This window comes from Halichoerus grypus, chromosome 10 (genome assembly GCF_964656455.1).
Source record: "Halichoerus grypus chromosome 10, mHalGry1.hap1.1, whole genome shotgun sequence".
In the NCBI taxonomy this organism is placed as follows: Eukaryota; Metazoa; Chordata; class Mammalia; order Carnivora; family Phocidae; genus Halichoerus; species Halichoerus grypus.
This window is the reverse complement of record NC_135721.1, coordinates 97996393-98010542: the sequence shown is the minus strand read 5'-3', so window position 1 is coordinate 98010542 and position 14150 is coordinate 97996393. Positions and strand designations below refer to the sequence as shown.

At 40.9% G+C, this 14150-nt stretch overlaps 1 protein-coding gene across 3 annotated transcripts in view; it reads right to left on the bottom strand.

Annotated features, from left to right (window-relative positions):
- KIF16B (kinesin family member 16B) overlaps window positions 1–14150 on the bottom strand; it is a 297963-nt gene that overhangs the window by 83570 nt on the left and 200243 nt on the right. For all 3 annotated transcript variants that reach the window (XM_078056901.1, XM_078056903.1, XM_078056902.1), the window contains one exon: window positions 305–427. In XM_078056901.1, coding sequence (XP_077913027.1) covers window positions 305–427 — 123 coding nt within the window. The remainder of the gene's footprint in view (window positions 1–304; window positions 428–14150) is intronic.

Genomic DNA, 14150 nt, shown 5'->3' with positions numbered 1-14150 from the left:
GCAAAAACTCCTGGATAACCTGGAAGGGCTGGTCACCCTACCTGTCGGGTTGGTAAGTGACAAGAACTTTCTTCCATGTCTGCCTGACTCCCCAACCACCACCACCTTCTATGGGATAATTTCTCTCCATGTGCTACAGTCTAGACTTGCACAGACCAGTTTAAAGGAGGGCATGACTAATCTGTTACAAAACAAGATGTTCACATGTAGCTTCATCTCCTTTTATAAAAAAAAAAAAAGATAGAGAAAGCCCTGGGAGCCTCGAGCCTCCATTCCTCCAGAAGAGTAAAGAAGGGGCACTTACCTTGACCTCAAACTCGAAGTGCTCATCCTTCCCTTGCCCACACAGCACATAGCGTGGAATACTAATTTTAATTGGGTCCTTCAGGTCGTCTGGATTTGCTCCCAAAGAGCGAGAAACCATCCGCTATCAAAGACACATCAGATAGGGAGAACAAAGAGAAACCGAGATCACTCCTCAGCAAATACCCTGCTTGGGCAGGCAGGAGAAAATGTGTTTCAAGCAGAGAAGAGAACATCAAATTAGTGGAGTTTATTTAGAAAAATGATGGCTTCCTTTGAAAGAGAAATGTTAAGTCTCTCTCATCACAAAAGACCATTTCTTTAGGTATACTATCTCAAGAAATTAGGGCAAAAGCACTTCAAAATGTTGTTTGGCTTTGAAGTTCCTTCCAATTTATAAGAACAAGTGAAAAAAGAGACAGATTACATATCCCAACTTTAAAAAAAAAAATCAATGTAAACCAGATTCCTTTCTGAAAAGTCTTGATCATCTGACAAACTTCTTTTTTCTTCAGAGACTATCAGATTGCTGTACATAAAGCTCCAAAAACTCAAGATTTTATTCAAATTTACTTCATTTTTAACTTCTGGGCATTTCTATAAGCCAGTGTAGTACAGAAAGCTCTTTAAACCACAATTAAAATAAATACCAAGTATTTTCTTTAGGCTTCATTTGATTAGTAATCAACCTGGCTCTGACAAATATTTATGGTTTGGATGGTGGGAAGCCAGAGGGGTTTGAGAAGGAATCATTATGAAAAAAATAAATCTTCAAAATGAGTTCTCTTGAGTATTTTTGGGTGGAAATCTCTGAACAATCCTTATCATTTGCACTAACCTGGGGCTTTAGACAACACAAGAAAATATGTTTTTAAAGCAGTAGCAGTAATAATTATAGTTAGCAGTAATAATTAAAAATAAAGTATTTATTAAATACTTACTATATACCAAGAACTGGGCTAAACAGTTTATATGCATCATTTCATTTAATACTCACGATCCCCCATGAGGTATTAACCATTACTGAACCCTATTTATCAGATGAGGGGCCTCAGGCCGAGAGTCAAGATAATATGAAAGAGGCAGGTAGCAGAGCTAGGATTCGAACTCAGGCTAACCTAGTGCTCACCTGTGCACCATGATGCCTGCCAGCCCACCTCCATCGACTGTAACACTGCCATCAGGAAATTTTTAAATAATTTCATCCATCTGAGATAGAGCCAGCTAATGGACATTTCAACATACACAGAATTTAAGAAGATGGAAACTCCATGATTCCACAGTGATTCCATTCCTATTTGACTAAAAAAAGCACTGGGCAAAATGTGGTCCTGGATCCTGAGCCAGGTGTAACGTGGAAGCTCGGATTTCTGGATGACACAGAGGTGTAGAATCTGTCTCAGATTACTGCTTTTGTCTAGAGGACACTGTAAATATTTTGGCCCTGCTTGGAAGTTAACAAAGCCTTTTAGAGCATCTAATTTTTCCCTGCATGGCCAGTCACCCAAAACAAGAACCATTAATTTTATCGAAATGGTACACCTATTTAGCTGTCCCTGATGTCAAAAACCACAGTGGAAATTCTTTAAAAAACAGTTTCTCGATATGTGCACTGCCAAAAGACCTTTCAATTCACTGACAGTATGTTTCCAAATTACTGTAAAGGTGGACATTTCCTGAAACATGGACTATGTTTTATCTATTTGAAGAGTGAGAAGGAAGAGAAATAATCTAGTAGTTTTAATGATTTTCAAAGAGCACATTTACTGTTAAGAAATGTCTCTGACCATAGCTGAGCCATGAAGTTCTTGTTCTGCTGCCTAAGCCCCGAAATCTTCTATGCCATACTTAATAACTATATTTTTAAGTAGGAACAGAATTTCTTCTCCAGATCTGCCACAATCACTTGGGAAATCCACTTGTTGCAGTGTGTGTGAGTTTGAAGCTTGAAGTTGGCAGCGGTGGGAAAACCCCCTCAGCAGAGGGGAATGCTGCTCTCAGGAACTGAAGCAACAACAAGCAACTGATGATACTAGTTGAGAAATAAAGACCCACGCACCCTACCTTAGGAGGAACGTTGCTCTCCCTACTAGTTAGACCCAAAGGCCAATACCACAGCTCATTTGATGAGGAGCTCTCTCTATCCTAAGAGCCTAGAATGAGGAAAAGGAAGAAGGAAGAAAGGTAATCAAATTCACTAGGAACAGTGTATTATCATGTGTATTATGGGTTCTTAAAAAGATGTGGATAATAGCATCAAGTATAAATACTCGGTACTGAAACTCAACCATAATGAGTATCCCTGAAGCAATCACTTGGGATCCCATGGGTATTCACTTCAAAGATTTGGAGAGCAGAAAGAGAAGACCTTTCTTCTCTTTCTCTAAGAGAATCAAATCCTAGCATAAGGACTTGGTCTCAGCCTAACAGTCACCCGCCCACCCCCTCTGCACTTCAGTCTCATGTCTATGGAAATGGGCACAGTATTTAGCAAATCCCATCCATACAGCAGGAACCCAACTGTGCACATGACAGTGTCCTGCCCTGTGGGACTTGGTTTAGAGGCAGACTGACAAGTAAACTTGTAATTCCAGCAGTAATCCTGTGATGGCGGTTTATAGCATCATTATTTACAATAGCCAAGCTATGGAAGCAGGCCAAGTGTCCAACGATTAATGAATGGATAAAGAAGATATGATATATGTACACAATGGAATATTACTCAGCCATAAAAAAGAACAAAATCTTGCCATTTGCAACAACATGGATGGAGCTAGAGAATATTATGCTAAGTGAAATAAGTCAGAGAAAGACAAATATGTTATGATTTCACTCCTATGTGGAATTTAAGAAACAAAACAAATAAGGAAAAGGAAAAAAATGAGACAGACAGACAGACAAAGCAAGAAACAGATTCTTAATTATAGACAACAATCTAATGGTTACCAGAGGGGAGGTGGGAGGGGGGATGGATGAACTAAGGTGATGGGGATTAAGGGAGTGCACTTGTCATGATGAGCACCAGGAAATATATGGAACTGTTGAATTACTATATTGTACACCTGAAATAAAAATAATGCTGGATGTTAACTAACTGGAATTAAAATAAAAATTTAAATAAAAAAAGAAAATTGTGATGGGGGCACTGAGTAAGCAAAACTATGAATATACACATGGCTATCTAAATGCCATGACTTTTACTGAGGAAGAACTGCAGCCAAAACTATCCAGGTATATTATTAACTAAGCAATAGTGACTTAATTTTAACTTTCTAAGAGCCTTTTCTTATAGGCACCCTTCGGGTATACAATCAAACATTGGTATCTTTTACTGATCACCCACCATGTGCTATGCACAAGGCTAGATCCTGGGAATACAAAATAAAATAACTTCTACAAAGTCTCTGTAATTTCTAAGACCTTTAGTTTTTCTCAACTGCATCAAATTTTGAAAAAGATTTGGTTTTTCCACTCCAGATGGATTACATTCTAAAGTTAGCCAACTTAGCTTTCTCTTTTTATAAGTCAACATTCTAAGTGGAATAAGACTGAAAGTGATGGTCTGGTTACTACATAGACATTTTAAGACTGGAAAGTTCTCTATTTCTAAGAATTTTATAATTGTGAAATCAATCCCTAGTAAAAGGAAAGTTGCTTAAAGCTCGGGCTCACTGATCCATTAAAGAAAAAAAAACCCTGCCTTTGATAATTTACAAATTTGGGTAAATGGGTAGGAACCCATTCTCTGGGAGGAACTGGATCTTGTAATGTTTATGTCATTCACCTAAATCTTATAATGCTTATGTCACTCGCCTAAATGTTATGTCACTCACCTAAATCAGGTCGTGATCCCAGGACCCTGGGATCAAGCCCCTCACCAGGTTCTCTGCTCAGCAGGAAGCCTGCTTCTCCCTCTGCCTCTCCCCTTGCTCGTGCTCTCTCTCAAATAAATAAATAAAATCTTAAAAAAAAAAAAAAAAAGAGCCACTGCCCCAATCACATGATCAGACAGTGAAGTTTAACTGCATCCTGTATTGAGAAGATGGGTACTTCTTTATCCATTATTTAATAGCATATTGGGGCTAGAAATATTGTTACCACCCATAGGCACAGTTTACTTCAATCTCAAAGATTTCAGAGTAACTAAATATTAATGAGTGTAGAGAAATGTACAACTGCAGAAATGATTAACTGAAAAATAAGCTAGGGATCTGAAGACATTTGAGTTTTATCCATGCATAGATGAACAGAGAGACAAATCAAAAGGGTATGTGTTTCCATCAAACCACTGCTGCAGTGTAATTTTTAGGAACTACTTTTTGAAGCCAACTTCATGAGGAATGTAGAATTCTCAGGACACAGTGTGAAAGGTTCCTGACATTCTCCTAAACTACGTTTACGTTGGAGAGGAAGGAGAACTAACATAAATGTCTCCTAAACTTATTTTTTATTTGAATGTAGCTATATTTTGAGTATCTTGAGTTTCATGCTAGACAAGTAAACATGTGCTGTATCATATTATATCCTATTATTTAAGGGAGTTTTTAAATTTCTATGGAACTATTTATTTTGGAATCAGTCACAGTTTCTCCACATGTGGCAAAGAAGATGCTTAGACTTGGAAGGAAAGTTGGTCATACATCATACGAGGAGGTAAAGAAACATGAAAGGCCGGATGCACATCTTACAGCAGATCTGGATAAATATGGAGGACATTTCAAGGAACTTTAAATGACTTGCGGAGTGGATCTATTTAGAAATGAAAGGTCAAGCAAAAGTACATAATGAGTAACTTGGGTTATATTTCTCTAAATAAGAAATATCATCTTTTAAAATAAGATACAGAAAAATATTTTTCTGGTAGCTTTTAATGAAATAATGTCTTGTGTCAACAAATATGCTATTTTTCCATTGTTGGGGAAACACTAGAGTTGGATCCTTAGCCAAAAAAAGCAGGCAGAACACAGGCTACATTTTTAATATTCAGATTAGAATCTTTCCTTCCTACTCAGGCTGTCTCCTTCAAAAGGGACAAATTAAGGAAATTAATAGGAAGTGGCATTAACATCCACTTGGATCAATGTCGGCACTGCAGAGGGCACAGAATGGACCAATTCTACAGGGAGTCATCAACATTTCCCCTAAATACTCTAATTATGTACCAGATGGTGGGATTCATTGTATGCTCTGACTAGGACAAGGTCAGACCTAAGAACTGCCGTTTGAGAGCCAAATATCCAAGGTTTGCTTCTCAAATACAGGCTGGGTTTTTATCAGCTTTAACGCAATTACCAATTCTCCTTTCTCTGTTCCCAGCATAGCTCATATTTCGATCCCCTCCTTTTTTTCCACCACATAGGCCATACTGATAGTTCTAGTTAGAGCTAGGATATATCAAGGACCTCCTATGCCCCAGCAGTTTGAAAACAAGGGTCTGGGGCAGATGATGAGGATCAGTTCCATGTTCAGGTATGAGCCATGTTATAAGAAGCAGAGAATAAAGATACCTTGTATGAGCAAGTGTAAATTATGAATAAAGTCAAGAGTCAGGACATGTTTATATTCATCTCCAGAAGGTGACACCTGCCTCTGCTGTGAGGGGACCTTGTGCTAATGCCACATCGTCTCTGAAAGCTGAGTACACAGAGCTGAAGTGGAGTTTGCTAAGAGAGGTAGTCACACATACTACAGGCGTCCCCTGACCATGCCTGTCACAACAGCCAGGCATGAAGACACAACACTAACCTGATCTCATTTTAAAGTGAGGTGAGTTAAAAATACTTCCAAGGGGAAACAGAAATAAGGGTTTTCAAATAAAGGAGTATTTCTTTAATTTTGATATAGATCTGTAGGGATAAACTAACCAGAAATGGCAAACTGTTGGACATAGATATTTGTGGAATATCTTATTTACCCTTAGTGGCCTTAGGGTAAATCCAAAAGGGTTGGCTAACATTTCTAATCCATGATTCTTACCAGAATAGATTATTTCATCCATATAGATCTGAGGTGATCAACATGGTTTCAAAGTTTGGAAAGACTGGGTATCTGATGAATGTTTCAACTTGAAACTATTAAAAATGTTACCATCTTTCTCTAGATCATGAAAGACTGGTCCCTTTAATGGTCATTATCTCTGGATAACTCACCATTAGATGGATGAAATTCTCAAAAGATTCAAGAATGGGTCTAGTATGACTGAATGAGAACAGGGCAAAAATTGCGAAGTGGCTCTTATGCCAAACATAAATATTGACAGCTTAGGATGTTCAGGAGGGAAAACCAGGTTTTCTTCTTTCTAGTTCTACAATGTCACTGATTACCCATGAAAGTATCCCTCATCTCCACTCACTGATTTTTGCGGAGCCCTGGTTTTGGTTCAATCTGTGCTCAGTTCTAAGGCCCAGGAGAAATTAAAGTTGGAAGGAGAGGGAGGATTCTATCAGGTGTCTGTAGAGCATATTATTTAAGCTTCAGTTAGAGGAGCAATGTTGAGCATACATGGTTATCTGCACCATATTCATGCTAGGACTGTATCCAAGCTTTTCTTCTATAGGAGCTAAAAATGCAAAGAACAAAAAGGAGACATAGGTTCATACAAGAGAACAATGGAATTGCAAAGAAACTTGCATGGGAATTTTTTTGGGGGGAAAAAAAAACAACTCATAAAAAGAGAAATAATCTTTAATGTCTAGAAATTCCAAAAAAGAACTCACAAGTAAGAAAAGAATCAACTTCATAATACTTCCAAATATTCATCCCTAGCATAGTCATTCCTATGAGAAAAATAAATCAATAAAAAAATTTACCCAGACAATGTCAAGAATAACTGACCAGGGAGTGACTTTGGCATTGTGGAAATAATGTATGTTCTGAAGTAAGAAGGTCTGAGTTTGATTCCAATTCCCAATCAAGTTATCCTTTCTGAGTTAAATTCCTAAATTTGAAGAGATTGACGACAATTCCTCCATCCCAAGACAATCACTGTGGGGCTCAAAAGGAGCAATACATGGGAAAGAACTTGGTACACTGTGAACCACAATATAAAGGGTGGTTGGGATTATTATCACTGTAATCCACTGCATCTTCAGCAACCAAAGATTTCAACCAGATATTAAAAGGCAGGAGAAGTGATTTACAATAGACTCTCCTTCCTTCTTATTAACTGAATCATTCAGTTCCATTGGACGCTATAAAAAATTACAAGGGTGCAACCCTAACAAGAGATTGGATGGCGGTAGTTTGGAGGCCATGTTGTGTAAGAAACAGCAGAGGAACTGAAGGGTGTTGAAGGTAGAAAAGGAAAATCAGAGGAGGCGAGAAAGATAATGGTCTTCCCTGAAAGACGGTTAGGTTATAACACAGACTGTGGAACAGACATGTTCTATTCTGTTACAGAAGAATGTGAAGGATGGATGAACCCTGCAGATGGAGATCACAGTAACGAAGATTATGGAAAGAATGCTCTAACAATAAGAGCAGTCCCCAGTGAAGAACTGCTCTGAGGTAGACAGTGATCAACCTAGAGGTATCAAGAAAAGACTGAACTGGAAAGCCAGCTGAACTAAGTAACTTAAAAGGTCCTGTGACCTATGTTCTTCCCAGTACCTGAATACTTTCCTTAGGGAGAAGTCCTATAAGTTTTATCTGAATTTTACTTTAAATAAGAGCCTTAGACATAAAATATCACATGGTGAACTACTGGTCCCTATTTTTCTCTTCCTTACATAAGCAGCATTATACCCAGTGTTGCCATGGCTTCTTGGTGGATGGAGTGTTCTTTGCCCTTTGACTTTGGACTTGGTTGCATGACTTGTGTTGGCCAATGGGACGCTGGCAGCCATGCTGCATCCACATCTTCTGTGCTTCTGTCATCATTATGATGGCCACTGACCCTTCAGCACAGACCTCAAAATGAGACACCTTGAGTAGACTAACCCTATCTGAGCTGCAGATCATATGGAGCCAATGGTAAAGCCACCTCAACCTGCTTACAAACCATTATTAAGAAATGAAAGCTTTTTTTAATGCCACTAAAATTGGGGGTTGGTCACCTGGCAATAGCGACTTATATAATATCTATCACAAAAGATATCTTAAATGATGAAGCAGAATTGTCCTAAGAGGCATACTGGAGGCTGTGTAACTAAATTAACAAAATAACCTCACTAGAAACTGGTCTAACCAATAAGACTGCTTGACCTTCAAAGAAGCAATAATAAAAGTGCTCTAATCTATTAATAAAAGTGAAATCATTTAGGAAAAAGAATGTAAATAAAAATTACCGTAATTACTACTGCTGGGAGGCATAAGTATTCTCTCCAAAGGATGCACTTACATTTTTCTGAGTAATGAGAAAGGGTAGACAAATGGTTTTGAAATGTTTTTCAACAAAGACTAAATAAATTCACCCTGCCAACCACAAGTCTGTAAAACAGGCAGCTGCGAGCAAAATGGATTTTAATCAAATTCAGATGAAATCACTGTTTCAAAGTACTCAAAGAGGTACTGTCTAGAATGCATTAACAAGTTCCACAATGTAAATGTTTATGCCCATACGACAACAATGGAAATGCCACATAACAAAGTATGTATGAACCTATTTTTTTTTTTTTCTGATGCAGGAACTCATTATAACTAAGAAGATCCCACATTAGGCTGGATATGGAGATGCTCACACCTGCTCCCTATAGTAGCGTCATGGGCTCAGAACTCCTAAAGAATGAGCCAGTGGAGATGGAGGGAGGCCACCAGGATTGAAGCCACAGTGGGTAAAGGTGCAAAGACTAATCCGCTGGCTTCTACAGGGACAACCTAAGGTATGACAACCTTAGTACTTACTTCATGGATAGTAAATCAAATTTTCATATCAGGGAACCATACTTGCTCCCAAGGTAAAAAGCATGCTTAGGTGAGAGAAGAGACATGTAAAATTTGAATTGCCGGAGGCTGCTTCTATTATGTGGTGAGATCTGAATGTAATCCTCATTGTGACCTGCCTGGATCATAAAGCAGACTGAAGAAGTTACAATGAATAATACGACTTTTATGCAATGCTCATATTTGCTGCATGCTCCATCTATGAACAATATTAAAGACCATAACTCATAACCTAGTAGAATTATGTTTTTTTTAACCTATGAAGACAAACGAGTCTAATATTTTTCACTCTTTGTTAAAATCTTTGTACTGTTTATGTACTGTTTCCCTTCCAACTATAGCATCCCTCTGCTGGCATCTTAAATTTCACTCCCTCTGTTCTTTATGATCATTAATTCTGTTCTTCCGATCAAGGATATTTGAGAAAATGCTCAAATGGGGCAATTTTTAAGAAAGTATTTGCTGAAAAAAGCAAAAAAAATTGAAATTAGGTGAAAATTATTGATATTAGAAGACTACTATGCTTTATTTGCGAGATTTCTTCCACAAGAGAAGATCTTCCAGCCAAGAATGTGACAAGCTAACTAATTTTAACGATGTCCTCATCAGAGACTCAAAACCCTTCATGTATAAGGCAATAGGGTGTGTGTGTGTGTGTGTGTGTGTGTGTGTGTACTGAGGGGGTGGAAGGGACAAAAACAGGCTCCATCTAAAAACATCTGAATTCTATTGCCTCAAAAAGACAAAAAGCCTCCACTTGGTTACTGCAGACAAGGCAGCAGCCATAGTGTGTGCATCCTAATGTGCCCTCCAGTTTCCTGCCCTTTCCTATTCGCTGCCCCAGACCTGGCTAGAGGAAAATTAATGACGAGATGGAGAACACATTAAGTAGCTTTTAATTCTGATGGGGAAAGACGGAAGGTCCTTACTTCCTGGCCAAAGGGAGATGGTGAATTTTGGGATGGGCGAAGCTTTGACAGCGCCCCTCTCGTCAATTAGGAGTAGAAATGAAGAAAGGGGCGATGACATTTATGCTGCACATCATCCAAAGGTCTGCCCAGAACAGAGAATGACCCTTCCAGGCCAGGGTTAAAATAAATGGCTTCATGGAATCGCTTTGTTCAACTGCCTGCGACATTCTCTGAGTACCTACCATGAGCTTGGCATGATCCTGGCTGGAAGTGGCAGAGGGAGGACAGAGCAGTGAAGAACACTCCTTCCTTCTAAGACTCTGGAGTTTAGTAGAACATACACACCCAAGAAACAGGAGAACACTGGCTGAGCAGCCCAGGATCCAATGAAATAACTAATAAATAAAAGACATGCAACCTGATTCCTCAATAGGAATGTTGAACAGAGGTGGATAAAAAAGAAAGGGTCACTCAGAGGAGAGGAAGATTCTACAGGGCCTAGGTTCAAGCCTCTCACGGAGGAGGAGGGCAGCTGAGTACCAGACGGTACTTTGTGAAGAGAGATGTACCTGAGGCCACTATGGGCGTGACTCACCTTGGAAGGGAGGCCAGCAGAACACCTCAGTCAGAGGTTATGAGTGATGAAGGGTTAGCAGGAGGCAGAGAGGGAGGGCAGCCAGGGGAAAGTGACAAAGGCCTTCTGAGGTGACCCTCCAGCTGATAAGATCACTTGAAGGAGCTGTGAGAAAAAGACTTGAAGATGAAGAGCCTTTCTAGGACAGAAGTAACAGAAACTCAGAGAAAGAACTGGCATGTGGGGGGCATGTGGCATAGGGGGAAGGGGAGTCAAAACTAAACCAACAAGTAAGGAGCTGAAATCACATAGATTGGAAAATAAGAGTCAAAAAGTCTGAGAGGAGGAAGGAAAAGGCAATTAACTGAGCAAGAAGACACCGCAGGGCATGTGGTACTGCCTCCATTCCACGTATTAGAGGGGAGGGTATTTTAAATCCCTGGGTCCTTCCAGGAAGCTTGATGCATTACTAATGTGTCTGCTACAGAGCTGTCCTAATCATGGCGAAAACGGAGGATGTCAGTGAAGGTCACTGCCAACCGGGCACTTTCTCAAGCAGCACAAATTAGCCTGCCGGAATCCAGCAGACACAGACAGATTCCAAGCCACCATACTACAAGTCGACATGAAGCCAAAAACAATCAGAAATGCTTTAATCACCTCACAAATAATGAGGCAGACCCAAATTTACAAGGTTGAGGTTTAAGAAAATGACACAGGGTGGTGATAAAGATATGTTATCAGTGCTCTGCTATCCCCTATTTTCCTTTTATCGGAAATATTTAGAATATTTACATTTTCTATTTTAGAGGTCTAGGTTTTTCCAATTTCGGATCAATTAGCTACACAGAGATAGTCTTAGTTCTTGACTCTTCTCATCTTGTTCGTTTTATTAAAAAATCTTAAAAAACATGCAGAATATGTTTACAAGTTTCCTTCCTCGAGCCTTGTCAAATGTGAGATGAGCCACAGAGCCTCATCCTGAGAGCTGAGGATCAGTTTCCAGACCTCGGGTGCCGCATTCTGACTGCCCGGAAGACCCAGCATGCCAGCTAACAACTGGACGTTCTGGGCTTCTTCGAAGTGCCTGGCTGGGCTACTTCTTGAACTGGATGGGAGTTGGAGTTTCTCGAAGAAGATAAGTTCGACGGCTGACAATGTTTTCTTCTCTGAAACAACAACACACCTGAATTCGCTCAAAGCACGGCATCTGGTCACATCAAATTGTGTTCCTGGAGGAGGTGTGTTTAGAGACTGGGCGTGGGGATAGAAAACTCGATCTTCCCTCAGAAGGGCAATGTGGGTGTTCAGAAGGACTAACGACAGGCACTCGTCTTGGGCGGGGTCACCCTCGACTCTGACAGTCGTGTAGAGCAATAACTGAACCTCTGCCAGAGAGGGGATGTTGACTTGCATATTTCCATGAAGAAAGTAAATCATGTCAACCAAGGTATTCCGGAATCTGGATGACAACCGAACTCCATTTGTCAAAACTAAATCCGGGATTTCTGCTTTCCAATCAAGAGAAAGCTGAACCAGATCTTGCTGGAACAAAGGATGGTTAGTGCAGGCAGGGACCTCAGACTCAGGCAACAGGACAGTCAGGAGGTCACAGCATATCTGCTGACAGAGGGCTTTGTTGTAACTAAATACGGTGAGCAGGAGACTCTCTGCAGAGCCCAGGAATCTGATGCTCTGCCCACCGAAGCCAATTTGAATCTCCTCTAGTCCAGAGAGAGGTAGAGCATGAAAAACAGCCACTGAGCCTGATGGGTTATCTGACAGAACCAAAGCATATAGCATGGAATGAAGCAGGAGCAAACATGCTGGCTGAGGGTCAGGTTCTGCACAGTTAGCAACAGCAAGCCAGTAAACACCCTGGACTCTGTTCACGTCACCCAAAAGTTCTGGCAGGGAATGAGCCACGTGCTCAAGAAAGTCTTCTAAAGGGTGCTCTTGAAGTTTCAGCATCCAGGCTGGGAACTGCACAAGGGTCTGCTTAAATGCACAGCTCCTTCTAGCACCTTCATATCCTAGGCGGCAGACTGAGCTTGGGCAGGAGCCTGGGGATCCTGCAGCCCCTGAGGCAGTGGGAAGGCCTGGTGCTTTGAAAGGCGCCGCACTCTCTACCGGCCTAGTGGTCCCTGCCTCCTCACTGTGGCTGCGGCCAGCCTGAGCCTCTCCGGGGAAAGAACAAGACTCCGAAGACACCCCATGTGACTTCAGGGGTGCATCCAAGGGAAAGAGTTTCAGAAACGGCAGTCTTCTGATCAATGTTGTCATGTGGGAGGTGAGCCCACGGGGGTCACACAGGCTCCCCACATGCCTGCCGTGGCGGAGCACCTCTGTGCCAGACTGTAGCAGGTGACTACCGGTATCTTTGTAAAGGTCTGAGAGCCTGTGGCAAAAATAGCGCAACCCACTGGTTCCTTCTGTCCTGCTATTTATCAGGGACTGTGGAGAGCTAACTTTTTTAGCAGCTAACTCTCCCTCAACTTGCTGCTCACCACAAAACGTTGAGGCTGGTGCCCTCTGAGGAATGCTGTGGGAGGCCCTCTCTTCACTAGAAATGCTTTCAGAGAGGACAAAGCAGAGTAACTTGCTTCGCCTGGTCTGCTTGCCTCCATTATTTATAGACACTTCTTGGGACAAATCTTGCAGCAAACTCCAGTGGGACTCGATTCCCAAGCTGTGTTCATCTTTATGAGGCATCAGCTCACTGAGATTTCCTGACCTATGCTGAACACGTTTTGTGTCGCCGGGGTTGCTTTCCTTAAGAAAAGCGATTTCAGGTAGATTGAAACATTTTGGTTGAAAACAGCCTGTATGCTCAGGATGACCATGTCTGCAAGCACTGGTCTGCAGCGCCTTGCGTCCTGAGGGCTGGTGACTTCCCTGGCGGGCTCTCTCTTGTGATCCTGAGGAGGGAGCCATAGAGCCCGGGAAGCTCTGTGTCTTGGGATGACCCTGGTGGTGGTTCAAATCCACCTCCCTCCCCTCTTCTCTGCTGTCGGTGTCAGTGACGTCTCTGGGCAGCAACGGGGCAAGATACCTTTTCTGTTCAAGATGTCAAAAACAGTTGAAATGGGGACGTGGCAGCACCTTTTGCAAATCTTTTGCACATGAAGATTCTTGCAGTCATTGGTTTCATTGTGTAGATTAATGCAGAGGTTAAATCGAAAGCCTAAGCCATTCATATTGATTGATACATGATTTAAGAACAGATGATCTGATTCACAAACAGAACATCAATTTCCATATTACTTATCTTACAAATTGCTGAGTATTTGATAGAAAAAAAACGTTGCATGGGATTGATCCACAGTATCCATTTCTTGGTCTAATATTTTAATTGCTCCAAAACAAATCCTAAGATCTTTGATTCAATTTTCAAAAGGTCAGCCTCAGTTGTGAAAACAAGCCCATGACCATATGTCCAAAATGTAAAAGGAATAAGGGCGTACTTAATGACAATCAGATGA